Source organism: Dicentrarchus labrax, unplaced genomic scaffold, assembly GCF_905237075.1.
Source record: "Dicentrarchus labrax unplaced genomic scaffold, dlabrax2021, whole genome shotgun sequence".
Taxonomy (NCBI): domain Eukaryota; kingdom Metazoa; phylum Chordata; class Actinopteri; family Moronidae; genus Dicentrarchus; species Dicentrarchus labrax.
Window position 1 is genome coordinate 21,216,759 of NW_026136721.1, and position 14,025 is coordinate 21,230,783.

The following is a 14,025-nucleotide window of genomic DNA, read 5'->3' on the forward strand; positions in this document are numbered from 1 at the left end:
TGTTACTGTCTCCAGAGTCAAAACTAAACCTGGAGAAGCAGTGCTCAGTTTTGATGCTCCTCATATCTGGATCAAACTCCCAGTAAACAGATTGGCTCCAACTCATTTAAATCACAGCTTCAGACTTTTATATAGTTGCCACTGCCTTTTTTATTAAAGTATATTTAGGACTATTTAGGGTAATTTAATATATAATCTTATACCATGCCACTATGTTTCCTTATATAACTATTTTCTGGTGTCTGTGTATGAAACTGACTGTATATTATAAAGAGTATGATCTAGACCTGCTCTATATTATAATATTATTATGAAAGAGCATTGACATTTCTCCAGGTATGATCAGTGTGACAGTGACCCATCGGGCCCTCTGCTGGTTACCGTCACAATGGGTAAAAGGTAAGCCCCTCCTCTCCTCCGCGGTGATTGGTCCAGTTCATCCAATAGCAGCTTCAGTTCGCGGCACGTGATTATTCAGCACCCGGAAAACCGGGACTGAATGTCAAAAACATTGTAAAAGTATTTAAGTTGGAGGTTGGCTACACTTTCTGTTTTGTTTCTGTTGTTTTGTTTAACTTTGTACAGGTTTTAATTACTCCGGTTGGTTCTCCAACATGATGCAGGCTTTGAAAGGCATCAGACACCTGAACTCCGGTACTCTGAAGCAAGCAGGTAACTAACTATATATACAATTATATAATGATATAATGATATAATCATATAAGTGCAGGCGTTACTAACACCTCAACAGCTGCTTTACAGAGCAGAGAAAGGTAAATAAATGTTTATATGTCAGCTGAATCTGAGCTGTTTGTCTTAAAAGAGCTGCGGACTGTGTTTAGTGTGAGTCAACATCAATACCATCAATACTATCAATACCAAACATTATTGTAATAAATATATTACTAAAGATACAGTATGAAGTGGTGCGCCCCAATGTGCTCAGTGTAGTAATAATGTTTTATATCGATTTTAAGTCTTTAGGTTATATAGCATGGAAAATATTTAAAAACAATTATGAAACTATTGTTATGAAACAGAAGAAGCACTAATATGAAGAGTTGTGTCCTATTTTTATCAATCTAGTAATAATAATAAGTGTGTATGTTAAAGGGATTGAACAATCAACAATCAAAAACACATTTAATTGCATTGACACTGTGACGTCAGCCGAGGGGAGGAGATACAATTAAATGTGAGCAGAGGTTTTTTTTTTATCTGTGTTTTAGAGATGTATTATTACGAGGATGAGATCAGTGTATGTAGTGCTGGGTGATATATACGGGATGAACCTGTTCACCGGTTTTAATTTCTCATATGATATACATTTTTCATGTACCACCGTACTGTAGTGCTGTAATTCATCTGTTTCTAACTTGTTTTATAAAACATTGGGGAAATAAATAAAGATGATACGATACAATTCATGTTATTTTTTTAACAAAATGAGACTGAAGACAAATTATGACTGAAAAAAATCTATTTTATCTGATATTTTCTTTTTTTTATTTCTGAGGTATATTTCCATTTGTGAAGTGAAATTGATCCGGTCTTTGAATCACAGCATTAAGTGTTAACATTTAACTTAAAAGTTGTTTATGTGTTCAGTTTCAGAGCTCTCTGTGCCGGTGCCATGGGGGGAGATGAGAGGTAAAGTCTGGGGTCCTGACCATGGTCATCCTGTGCTGTGCCTGCACGGCTGGGCTGACAACTGTGGTACATTCAACAACCTTGTTCCTCTTCTACCCAAAGGTAAGTGTTGTTGTAGTAAACTGGAGATCTCATGTACAAACTACCCCTGCTCTCACAGCCACAGTTTTAACTCTTATACCCTCAAAGAATACAAATCTAACCAACAAAGTCTGCGTTTGGGGGCTTTAATTGACGAGGAGAGCACTGTCAGACTCTCATTCGCTGCTACTGAGTGTTTCTTCAGTTTCTCTCTGTTATTTTATGTGTACACAAATCAACATGTTATTTGATAATGAAAATATCACCACTGCCCTTCACCAGGACACTGACAGTACAATTGTAGCTGGTGGATTTTTATGGCTTAACACACTAAAGAGTTGTTAATATTTTAATTCAGTTTAATGTAGTTTCCTTAAAGAAGTGATGTCTTGGTGAGACTCAAACCGTCCCTGTCCTTCCTCTCAGAGTGCAGATACGTGGCGGTGGACCTGGCAGGTCACGGTCTGTCGTCACATCGTCCTCCTGGAGTTTTCTACTCGTTTCCTGCGTACGTATCAGATGTACGCAGAGTCGTTGACGGTGTGTGAGTTTATTAAGTTTATAAAGTTTATAGCAGCTAATTCAAATCAAACATCAGCGTTGATAGTGCCTCCTGGGTCTGAGTGATTGATGTTATCCTTTTACAAACTTCTGTTGTCCAAATTAATGATTCAGAGCAAATATTAATTATAAACTAAGAGGGTTTTTTTTTAAGTTATTGAAGATATTTATTTTACAAATCTGAATAGTTTTGCCTTTGAAATGTTCTTAATTCAAGGTTTGTTGCTCTTTCTGGAGCTGTCAACCACATCTTACAGTTAAACTCAACCCTCTGAAGAAAGAACATTTGTTTATTATATTCACATAAAAGAACAATATGGTTAATATTGTAGAATATGTAGCTGTAGTGCATCTGCACTGCAGTTAAACCACAGTAGAGATGTTGTCTTTCAACTAAAGACAGTTTCCATATCTGTGACAAGAGACTGAAGCTGGTTGATGATCTGTGAAATTAACTCCCACAGCTCTGCAGTGGAATAAATTCTCCATCATCGGCCACAGCATGGGTGAGTGCAGCTTTACAGCAGAGTTAGAGCAATTGTAAGTGTTTGTGATCTCTTGTTCTATTTATGTGACAGACACTTTCTGTTTGTTTGTTTTATTTATTTCAGGTGGTAACATAGCTGGAATGGTGAGTGACAGTGTCATTACAGCCTGTTTCATCTTGTTAATATTTTCACACATAGACATGTTTATTACATTATATTATTTTATATTTAGTCCATATTGTGTGTTTCCCACAGTTCAGTGCTCTGTATCCTGAGATGGTGGATGCTGTCGTACTGCTGGATTCTTACGGATTCTTACCTACAGATCTGGTATTTCCACAGCTTTTACACCCCGTACTAAAGTTACTACTGTTCATGTTGAGAAATCATTGTTGCTGTAGAAGTAATCATTGTACAAGAAACGCTTCAAAATTGGGCCTTGACAATTGGCTTTTGAATTTTACATTTAACTTGGAACTTTCTGCACATATACCAGTCACACAAATGTCTTAACTCAAATAAAAGCTTGACCTAGAGCAGAGACCGTTGTAATGGAAGTGGCTTAAGAAGAAAGCTGCTGTTCTCCATGAAGAATAATCTGCAGGTCTTCAAGAGTCTTGAAAATCAGGGAATTTAGTTTCTTGGGAAAACATTTATTAAAAACCCCTCACTTTTATTCTAAAAGCCTTAAATATTTTCTCTTGCTGTAGGAAAATCTTAAATTAAGTTAAGTAAATTCATCATTTTTAGTGGTTCATCCATATATCCATTTTATGCCACATATCCAGGAGACATTAATTTGATTAATTATATCATATATATATATATGTTCATTAAACAGGTATTAAATTGTGCTCTATGTGGTATTAAAAAGGTCATTAAACAGTCCATCCATCCATTTTCTGCCACTGATCTGCAGCCAACTAAGTGAGGTAGTCCATAAGTGTCTCTGCTCAGCAACGTTTTACAGCTTCTCCTGGACAGTTCCCAATCCTTAAAAACTATTAAAAAGGCTTAAATTGAACTTGATGAACCCTGCCGAAACCCTGGCATTAAAATCTCTTGTTGGAAAAAAAAAAAACATGTTATAGGAGCTCCCCTAGGGGCGTCTCTAGAGCCCCCAGGTCATTTGAGTTTGAGACCGCTGGTTTACAGCTTCATGACGATGTCTGAGGAATTCCAGATTGTGAGTAAATAAAAACAAATATACAGGTTGTTTGACGTTTTGAAAGGCATTACATTCAAGAAATGCTTTTAGTCACCAATGTAATTGAGTCTGATACAGTTTTGTCCTTTGGCTCAGTGCCTAGCAGTCACATTATATTACTGCATTACTCCACAATATTTCACAAAGGGCTGTGTTGTTCAATCCACTCTTGTCAGTGGTTTTGAATTGCTTCCCTCATTATTTGTGTCTGTTTTCTTGCAGAAAGAAGTGCCTCAAGTTATGAGAAAGGGGATTGATGACATGCTTCAGTTTGAAAAAAAGACTGAAGAGGAAAAGAGAAGAGTTTACACTTATGAAAACGCAGTAGAGAGGTGTTACACAAACGACTGAACATCCACTCATCCAACAATGTTCGTACAACTGTTGTCTAAAAAAGCCTTTTTATTCGTTTCAGACTGTTGGCCGCAAACCCAACTCTGTCTGAACAGTCTGTGCACATCCTTTTAGAGCGAGGTCTAGTTCAAGTTGAAGACGGTACAGTTTTAGCTTCCTCTTCTCTGTTTTTTAATATTTTTCCTCATAGAATAAAATGAGTTAAAAAAATATATAATGTATTTTTCTCTTGCAGGAGTGATGTTCTCCAGAGACTTTCGTATTAATCTGGTAGGTTACTGCTGAACTGCACCAACTCATCACTTTGCCTTTTTATTTCTCCCACACGAGTCGTACGCAGCCCATAAAATGCATGTACTGTTTTCTTTTTTTGTTTTCAGAAAAACATAGTGCGCATCAGTTTGGAGCAGAGTCTGGAGATGCAGTCGAGGATACAAGCCTCTGTTCTAGTTATGCTGTAAGATGTTCGTCGACCTCACTTCTCTTTATAACATGTATTAAACTCAGTAGATTGTACCTTACTAAATATACATACAATCTTTCTCTTTGTCTTTCCAGAGCAGAAGACGGCTTTGAGAAAATATTTGCTGAACCAGATCAAAAGAAATTTACATCAGCACTTCTCCAGGCCTATAGGGACAGAAATGTGAGTGTTTTTTTCCAGTCTGTTTGTGTGAAGTAGGCACACTTGCATCTTTGTCTCTATTTTTAGCCGTTAAGCCTTTGTGTGTGTGTAATTGTGACCAGTAGACAGACAGACAGACAGACAGACAGACAGACAGCTGCACAGATGCAAAAGTAGCAGCGTAGTACGGGCTCGGTGTCTCAGAGGCAGCAGAATTTTTTTTATAGCTGTGAACCTCAACACTGACCTACATACTGGAACTTGGTCAAGTGCTTCTGATGAGAGAGAAACAAACTCGACGTCTCCAAGTCTCTTTACAAGTCAGCTGGTGAAATTCAGACTTTCACTGCCCAACAAAGGAGAAGCTTAAAGCAGCTGTAATCAATATTAATATAATTATAATGTATCAGATGTGAACGGGGCCACTCGTAGTGATCAACCTACAGAGAGATATCACCTGAACCTGCAGGTTTTACAGAGCTTTATAGTGAGTTTCAGCTCGTTGGTTAGCTGCTGTTCAGCTCTCATAGCATCGTTTTTAGGCCACTGTACACTACCTGGTCAGCACCAAAAAGCTAAACAGACACAGTAACCTTGAATAGTTTTACTATCTAAACCTACCTAAACACACTGTAGAAACAAGAATAGTGTGAAAAGCTCCACTGTTTAGCTGCTGTTTGATTTGGAACCAGTTCTCAGCTGGATTGTTTGCAATGCGCAACTGTCAGAAAAACATCCCATTCCTGCTAAAGAGCCCGATATCACCCTCATGAGTTGGTGAAGACCAAACAAAGAGCTACAAGATAGTGAATATTAGACTTAAATTTGCAAGGTCAGAATCAGAATCACTTTTATTGGCCAGGTATGTGCACACATACAAGGAGTTTGACTCCGGTTTTACGTTGCTCTCAATGTACAAACACAGACTAAGCATAAATAAATAAATAAAGGTGTTTCAGTAAGTGATAATGTTGCTCTGTAACTGCTGGATGTGTAAAAAAACAACTAATTGCTAAAAGGTTAACCATATCAAGTTATAAGGTGATGATGTCTCAGTGTTGTGTTCACAATCAGTTTCTGCTGCCCCCAAGTGGCCAAAAAATCTGTCATTGCAGATTAAAGTGTTCACACACAAACGTACTAAAAGGAGTTTTTAACAGACTAATACTATATCATTCTCTGCACCGTCATGCCTGCCACTGGTTTTGTCCACAGGGAGCTGCCAGAATCAACAGAAAACGAAAGTTTCTTGTAGCTGCGTTAATCTCTCTAATTGTCTTGGTCTCTTTCTTTCAGCACACGGTGGTGATGGTACCAGGCGATCATCACGTTCATCTGAACAATCCCGAAGTCGTCGCTCCACTTGTGTCTGACTTCCTGCAGACCAAAGTGTTGTCACAGTCAGAAAACCAAACAAATGAACTGAGCTCTAAGTTATAGCAAACACAAAAAAAGCATCAATTTTGCCTTAAGTCATTTCACAAACTCAGTTTTTAATAACTTTGTTGTTTTTTTACTGTACTGTTTACACTAGGGATGAGCGAGTAGTACTCGTCTGTATCTGTTCAACCAACTACATTGTCTGTATTTGTAGCCGTACTCAGAATGGGCGGGGCTTAAACATGACTCTACCTGTACGCTACCTGAGCTGGATTCTCGTTTCAGCCGAGTAAACTCGCTCAACTCTAGTTTACACTCACCTTGGTGCTTAAACCTGAGCAAGTTGCCACAGAATCAACTCATGTTACATTTGGTGGACATATTGTACTAGATATTAATGTGTATTGTTGTCATAGAGACAGGGGCATTGTGGGCAATATAAACATCAATTTCTTTAACTCCAGTTGCTTAGTGAGTTGAAGAGACCAGATCAACAAAAGGCAGCCAGACTGTGGTTTTGGTTCAGTTTGCTCTTTGATCCAGTGAAAAGGTTTGTATCAAGTATCGATGACAGAGGTGCTGTAAGTTAATGCAGTATAGTTTAATATTTATTTAAACAGAAATTAATCATTCTTTAAAACATCACTTTAATTATCAGAGATAATATGAGAGCAACAGTAAAATGTAACACTTGAAAACATGTTTGGCTCGTGATAGCGAGGTACAGTAACATACATTAGTTAACGATGTAGCATTCACTCCTTTAACACTGTTGGACTCCTGATGGTTTAAAAACATGATCAAATGCCTGATCGATGCAGCAGAATCAGAGGTATTGTCCTTTTTTAATTCTACATATTCTCCTTCCTTGTAAAAGACTTCTTCGACTTCTGGAAAAAAAACCCTGTAAAATGTGGCTTGAGTATCGCCCCAGAGGAGAGGCCATGTTGTTACCCAAATTAAAATCTTTATCTTCTGTATCGTAGCGATTTTAAGACTCAAGAGTCAGCTTTACTTCTCAAGGCTCGGCTCAGTTTCCATCAATCAAAGCTTAAGCTGTGTGCCAAATGCCAACACTGGCCTGCTGATGTAATCTGTGCATTCACAGTAGGTTTTTGTTAAGGATGTTGGTTCACTTATATATTTTAGCACTGAGGTTTGATGGGCTTTGAGGACGTTTCTGATATTCTGACCCCCTCATTTTTGTAAATAGGGAGGATGTAATATTAGAAACTTCTCTCAATATAATGTAGTCCAGTACAACACCACCTTTAACTATGACCTTAAACAATTAAAATATGAAAGTACAAGTTTTTTTCTTTGTTTTCTGTTTTTCTTGTTCTTTTTCTTTAAATATAGACAAATAATCCACGTATCGCATAAGGCAATGATGACATGACAATGTAACCCCATTAAAAAAGACAAACAACAGCAAAAAACAATCAGACAAAAGGAGTAAATTTAGAAAAAGTTAATAGGATTAATTCAGTGATTTAAATAATTACACAGTACCAGAGAACTAAAATACACATTTGACTGGTAGATCATATATAGAGCTATATATAGTCTAACTTGACCCTTTTGATGTTTGTGTTACTTTGTAATGGTTTGTAGCAAAAAGATATTGGCTTCACAGTGTGTTTAAAAAAATAACTTAATTTTAGATCATGATTGAGCTTTAAATTAGACATTTACATATTTTACAACAGAATAATTAAATGAATTATCTCTTTTTAAAGGTGTGAGTTCAAAATAGATTTGGAGGGGCCGTAACCAGTTTTAGATGTTAGTCCACAAACATACAACATATCGACAGTAGAAAAACAAATAGTAAATTGTATGTTAATGGAGCCACAATCTCAAGTTCAATGTTTTATTTGTAATCAAACGCGTTCTCCCAAACAAACACACATAAGTTTCTTCGAGTGAAGGTTGAAGATCTTCATCAGGCTCATGACTCAGTTGTCTGGTGTTGTGCTGAACTCTTTTCCTGCTGCCCTACAGGTGTATTCACAGGCAGTAGTTGTATCACCTTGTACCTGCTGCCTTTGAGGAATGTTTGAAACGCACTGAGACAGCGTCAGATGTCTGCTGCCTGTTAATATTTTAGCAGCAGCTCCTCTGAAGTGTGTATCCTCATGTTTAATATCAAACGTTAGCCAGCTGTGGGAAGAAAGGTTTTGTGCTTGAGCAGAGGACGAGTGCGGACTCAACACAATATCTTGTTGATGGCGTGTTGGCAGCTGGAAATCTATGAAACTACGATTCCTTAAATGTTTTGCATTAATTTATTCTTTGATTATTTTACTGTTGACCATCATTAGTGAATAAAGCACCAGTTACACGCAGTGGGGCAGAAAGTCATGATGCATTTTTGGTGAAGCAGATCCAAACTGTGGGTAAGAGGTTGTTTTATTATGTGACTCATATTTAAAGTCTGAATATCTCCATGTAAAATGTCCTTCATTTCAATAAAATTCAACTTAATACAACATTTTTTATTAGTTACTTTCCCAATATTGTTAATGATTGATAGAAATTAAATAATTGAACATTGTTTTGGGGGGAAACCAAAGGAGATTGCAGCAAGCGTACTACAAAAGAAGAACTCTCGCCCTACTTCTGAACTAACCTGCGTCTCACTCTTTTCCCACTGAGTTTGTTTTATCAGTCTTTATAAGAGGCTGAAACATGATGCTGGGGAATTCTGACCTTATTCTAACATAAACAGATGTTATATCTGGTTGCTGCACTAGTTTAAAACTTATCTTCCATCAGGCTTCATAGTTAACACCCGTGCTACATGAATGTGACTGCGAGTGGATTGTTCTCATTAGAACGCTTTTGTTTCTGTAGAAATCTGCAAATCTCAGGGGGTGAATACAATTCGGGGTTTTAAAATAGTTTACTGGAAGATTTTAAAGGCATTTTTACATAATATTGGGTATCTGGACAGAATGTTATTGTCCTGTATGGAGATCTTAAAGGTCCAGTGTGGAACATTTAGGAGGATCTATTGGCAGCAACTGGAATATAATATTAATTAATTATTAAATGTTTTTATAATCACCTGAAAGTAAGAGTTGTTGTGTTTTTTATTATCTACAGACAGAGCGGGTCCTCTTCTACGGTGTCCGCCATGTTGAACTGGTATTAATGTATGCCACAGATTCACGATTTTATAAATGTACCAAAAATGTTACATCTAATTTTTATATGTATAATATGAATATATATACATATTATTTAGTAGTATATAAGGTTATGTAAGTGATTTACACATCAATGCATCAATAATTATATTATTCTGAAATTGACCATTCTGCATAATGACTACTTTTACTTTAAGTATATTTTGATACTAATACTTTTACTTAAGTAAGATTTTGAATGCATTGTTTTTTACACTTGCTACATTTACTTTAAAAGTAAAAGATCATCTGTCCATTGATTAGAAGTGCTGCCTGAAAGACCTTACTGAGGGAAACAGAGGCCCTCCTCTATCAAAGTCCATGCTGCTTAAAGTCAGCTGAGACCAGGAAGTAAGTGACGGACCGGGAATGTTTAGAGCTGCTGCAGACTTTAGTGTTTGTCACTGATCAACAATCAGCTCCAATGGAGGGAGAAGGTAACACAGTCTGACTGTATGGAGGTTTAAAGAGGTTTTCCACTGTTGTCTGTTGAGGAAAGTTACAGCCAGGACCATAAAGTCCTCAATGATCAATGAAAGTTTTTTGCTGTTGTTTAAATATCTGTGTGAGAGCTGCAGACTGTTGAACCCTGCAGCTGCTCTTTGTATTGATATATACTACAGTAACAGTAATAACAGCTGTTAATACTCTGAAATGTTTGAGCTGCAGACTGATGAATGTGTTTATGTGTCCAGTTTCAGAGCTCTCTGTGCGGGTCCCATGGGGAGAGATCAGGGGTCAGGTCTGGGGTCCTGACCATGGTCGTCCTGTGCTGTGCCTGCATGGCTGGGCTGACAACTGTGGTACATTCAAGACCCTTATTCCCCTTCTACCCAAAGGTAATCCACTGTTGGCGAGTAGGTAATGAGACACTCAGGAAACAAAACTGACTTTATCTTATGGGGTTTATTTTATTAAATAATTTACTGGAAACAGTTTTGTGATTTGGTATTAGCTTTAGGTAAAATGGAGACAATGTTCAATCAGATATTAAAGTTTCCAATAATAAATGTATGATTAACATGATTCATATTAAACAGATCTGGTTTTCTTTCAAATCAACTGATCTAATTAAACTCAACCATTATGTCTCTATTTTACCTACAATGAGTCCCAAATTAGATATCTCAATGCAAGAAACTTCTTTGGAAATTACTTTGAAAGAAACAAATGGTTACTTGTGATTATAATGAGTGCATTTGGCATTAGTTGTCACTTCCTGAGTTCTGTAAGTGTTTTACTCATCTCTCTCTTTCTGCTTCCTCTCAGAGTGCAGATACGTGGCGGTGGACCTGGCAGGTCACGGCCTGTCGTCACATCGTCCTCCTGGAGTTTTCTACTCGTTTCCTGCGTACGTGGCTGATGTTCGCAGAGTCGTTGACGGTGTGTGAGTCTCTAAAGTTGCAGAATCATATTTATCTGTGTGTTTAAACCGAGGTTATAGACATCTTCTCCCTCATGTTCCTTCATACCTACGATTAAACCACAGTTGGACGTTTGGCAACTAAAAACCTTCTCAGTGTTCTGTGATGAGATACTGAACCTGCCTGTTTGATGATCTGTGAAATTAACTCCCACAGCTCTGCAGCTGGAGAAATTCTCCATCATTGGCCACAGCATGGGTGAGTGCAGCTTTACAGAAGAATTTATCTTAATCTATGATATGCGTTACAAAGTAATTTAAAGTGCAAATCACATCAGAGCTTCTTTTTACTTACAGGTGGTGACGTTGCTGGAATGGTAAGATGGATCTTATGTGTCTGTTTCCTCTCTTTCACACAACATACAGAGACTGTTGTGTTTTTATATGTGGTATCATCATGTGGTCCAATTTGTGTTTTTCCACAGTTCACTGCACTGTATCCTGAGATGGTGGACGCTCTTATACTTCTGGACACTTTTGGATTTGTACCTACAGATTCAGTACGAACCATGTAGAGCTTCGATAGTTTGTGTGGTTAAATGCTATTTTATTTATTCAACTGTGGTTTTCTGTAAGTTATGTAAAGGTATTAATGTTGTTTCAAGGAATGATTCATTTATTGTGTAGTCAAATTAAATATATTAATATAAAAATCCTAGAATGCCTTTTATCCCACCATTTGTAATTTGTACAGCTCCCTTCAGGTTGATAAATCTCTCCAGAAATATAGAGAGAACATGGCCCTCAGTGATAGCTACAGTTAGTACATGTATCATATCATTTTATTATTAGATACTGTACTCATTATAATGTATTAGCAGGTTTTTATTCAACCGGAGGCTTTCAAGGAAATTGGTGAAAATGATTCCTGCAGTATTATTGCAGTTGTCTTCATTTTAATCTTTTAATCCTTCCCTTTTTCACAGTCACATACTGCTCTCATATCAGGACTGTTTTTTCCTCTCCTGTCGGTAGTTTTTGACTTCCTCACCTCATCGTTTCTGTCTCTGTTCCTGCAGACAGAAATATCCAAAGTGATGAGGCAGGGGATGGAAGAGATGTTTCAGTTTGAGAATAAGAAAGAAAAGAAAACAAGAGTTTACTCTTATGAGAAGGCAGTAGAGAGGTATGATACCACCCAGCTGCTGGTCAATGTAAATCCTATTTCTAGTAACTCTGTCTCTATAATCAGCTCTTGGCTGAAGTGTTTTATTCGTTTCAGGCTGTTGGCTGCAAACCCGACTCTGTCTGAAGAGTCTGTGCACATCCTTTTAGAGCGAGGTATAGTTCAAGTTGATGGAGGTACGTTTTTTTCTCTTCTTCTCCACTCACAGAGGAATAATCTCTCTTTGCCTTCAGCTGAATCTGTTTCTCTTCTGCAGGATTTGTGTTCTCCAGAGACCTGCGAGTTCATTTTGTAAGTCACTTTAACCTCCCAAACCTTCCCCCACTTTCACCACCTCCTTTCTGTTAACTTATAGCATTCAGCTTGTGTGTGTGTTTTTTATTTTATGTTTTCAGAAAAACATAGTGCGCATCAGTTTGGAGCAGAGTCTGGAGATGCAGTCGAGGATTCAAGCTCCTGTTCTAGTTGTTCTGTAAGATATTCACCATTACGCTGAAACTGATGTTTGCATTATAGTGTTATAACAATGTGACAGCAGGCAGATACATTTATAACAGCGGACACACAGTAGATAATGTCCTGAGCAAAAATATAGCTGACAAACAATGAAAATGTGTTGTTTAAATGTATTTAAGTCACAAATCTATATCATAGCCATCTATCAAAAATATACTTTACTCTACAGTCTTCTTCACTTTGAATAAATATGTTAAAAATCTTGTTTTCCAGAGCAGAAGAAGGCGTCAATAGAAAACTTTCTGAACCAGCTCCGGATAAATTCACCTCAACACTTCTCCAATGTTTGCAGGACGAAAAAGTGAGTTTGCAACTGGAACAGAATGAAAAGAAAGAATGTTTGAAGTGATTTGTTGCGATCATTTAACCATCTTAGAGGTTATTGATTCTTTGTATCTGCAGTTAATGATCCCCTACCTGTTTCTGTTAGTTTCAGCACACGGTGGTGAAAGTACCGGGCGGTCATCACGTTCATCTGAATAAGCCCGAAGTCGTCGCTCCGTTTGTGTCCAACTTCCTGCGAACCAAAGCGCTCGCATGGTCAAGGAGCCGAGTGCACAAGTTATAATTTATTTAACACACTCACGCTTCCATTTTGCTACCACGCTGTCACACACAAGTCATATTGTGCTGTTGTTCATAAGACTAAACTGTTTGAGTGCTTACGTTAACAAAAGTATATTAAAGGTCCCATTTTGTGCCATCACTGCTTCCTTAATGTGACGTCAGTCCTGTTGAAACAAGTTGTTAGGACGGGACATTAGGTGATGAGCAAGTTTACAAAATGCAGCAGAGTCCGCTGGAGCTGACTAGAGTCACTAGAAGCACATTCACAGTACCTGTGTTGTAGCTAAGCTAACGGCTCAGAGAGGCTAACTTTCTGATAGGTGTGTGTGTGTCTGGGGGGGACTGTCAGTGTGTGGGTTCAAGGTAAAGATTGTATTGATTCTGGTGGTGTTTCTACAGCTGTCTAAAGCACAAGTCCAAACCATTACTCCAAAATAGAAAAATACTAACAAAAATTAGCTTAAACTCCTTGGCTGATGTATTTTGATCAGTATAGAGTTAAAAATAAGCGGGGCGTTAGAGGGCGTTAACACTGAAATGCTAATTTTCTTAAATTTGATAAGAATGTCAATATTAACACCAGTATTGACAATACAATCATATACTTCAGTTTACAGCTCAAAGGAAGTTTAAGTGTAGGGTACCTATAAGTGTTTAGGTTCAGCTTTAGCTTTAAGTGTTAATGTATCAGTTACAGAGAGAAAGGAAGGTTTTATAAAACTGCCCAAGATTGTGATTTTATTAAAAAGTGTGATTTATTGTTTATTTTTTTGGTCCCATTTTTATACCCACTAAGTGCAATATGAGGTCACCACTGCAGGATCACTGGTTTCCAACAATTTATAATTTTCAAGGA

The 14,025-nt window shown here is 37.5% G+C and overlaps 2 protein-coding genes across 2 annotated transcripts; both read left to right on the forward strand.

The window, feature by feature from the left end:
• The first annotated feature begins 452 nt into the window (after positions 1-452).
• Positions 453-8,838, forward strand: LOC127355528 (serine hydrolase-like protein). The gene is made up of 12 exons (XM_051386488.1): positions 453-672; positions 1,609-1,752; positions 2,158-2,271; positions 2,757-2,798; positions 2,904-2,923; positions 3,036-3,110; positions 4,210-4,319; positions 4,403-4,482; positions 4,577-4,611; positions 4,722-4,798; positions 4,900-4,987; positions 6,263-8,838. The coding sequence occupies exons 1-12, from the start codon at positions 615-617 to the stop codon at positions 6,404-6,406; spliced, it is 987 nt and encodes a 328-aa protein (XP_051242448.1). The 5' UTR covers positions 453-614; the 3' UTR covers positions 6,407-8,838.
• A 1,048-nt stretch (positions 8,839-9,886) lies between these two features.
• Positions 9,887-13,934, forward strand: LOC127355529 (serine hydrolase-like protein). Its single transcript, XM_051386489.1, has 12 exons — positions 9,887-9,974; positions 10,233-10,376; positions 10,807-10,920; positions 11,118-11,159; positions 11,258-11,277; positions 11,386-11,460; positions 11,980-12,086; positions 12,183-12,262; positions 12,343-12,377; positions 12,482-12,558; positions 12,816-12,903; positions 13,033-13,934. The coding sequence occupies exons 1-12, from the start codon at positions 9,962-9,964 to the stop codon at positions 13,168-13,170; spliced, it is 933 nt and encodes a 310-aa protein (XP_051242449.1). The 5' UTR covers positions 9,887-9,961; the 3' UTR covers positions 13,171-13,934.
• The last annotated feature ends 91 nt before the right edge of the window (positions 13,935-14,025 follow it).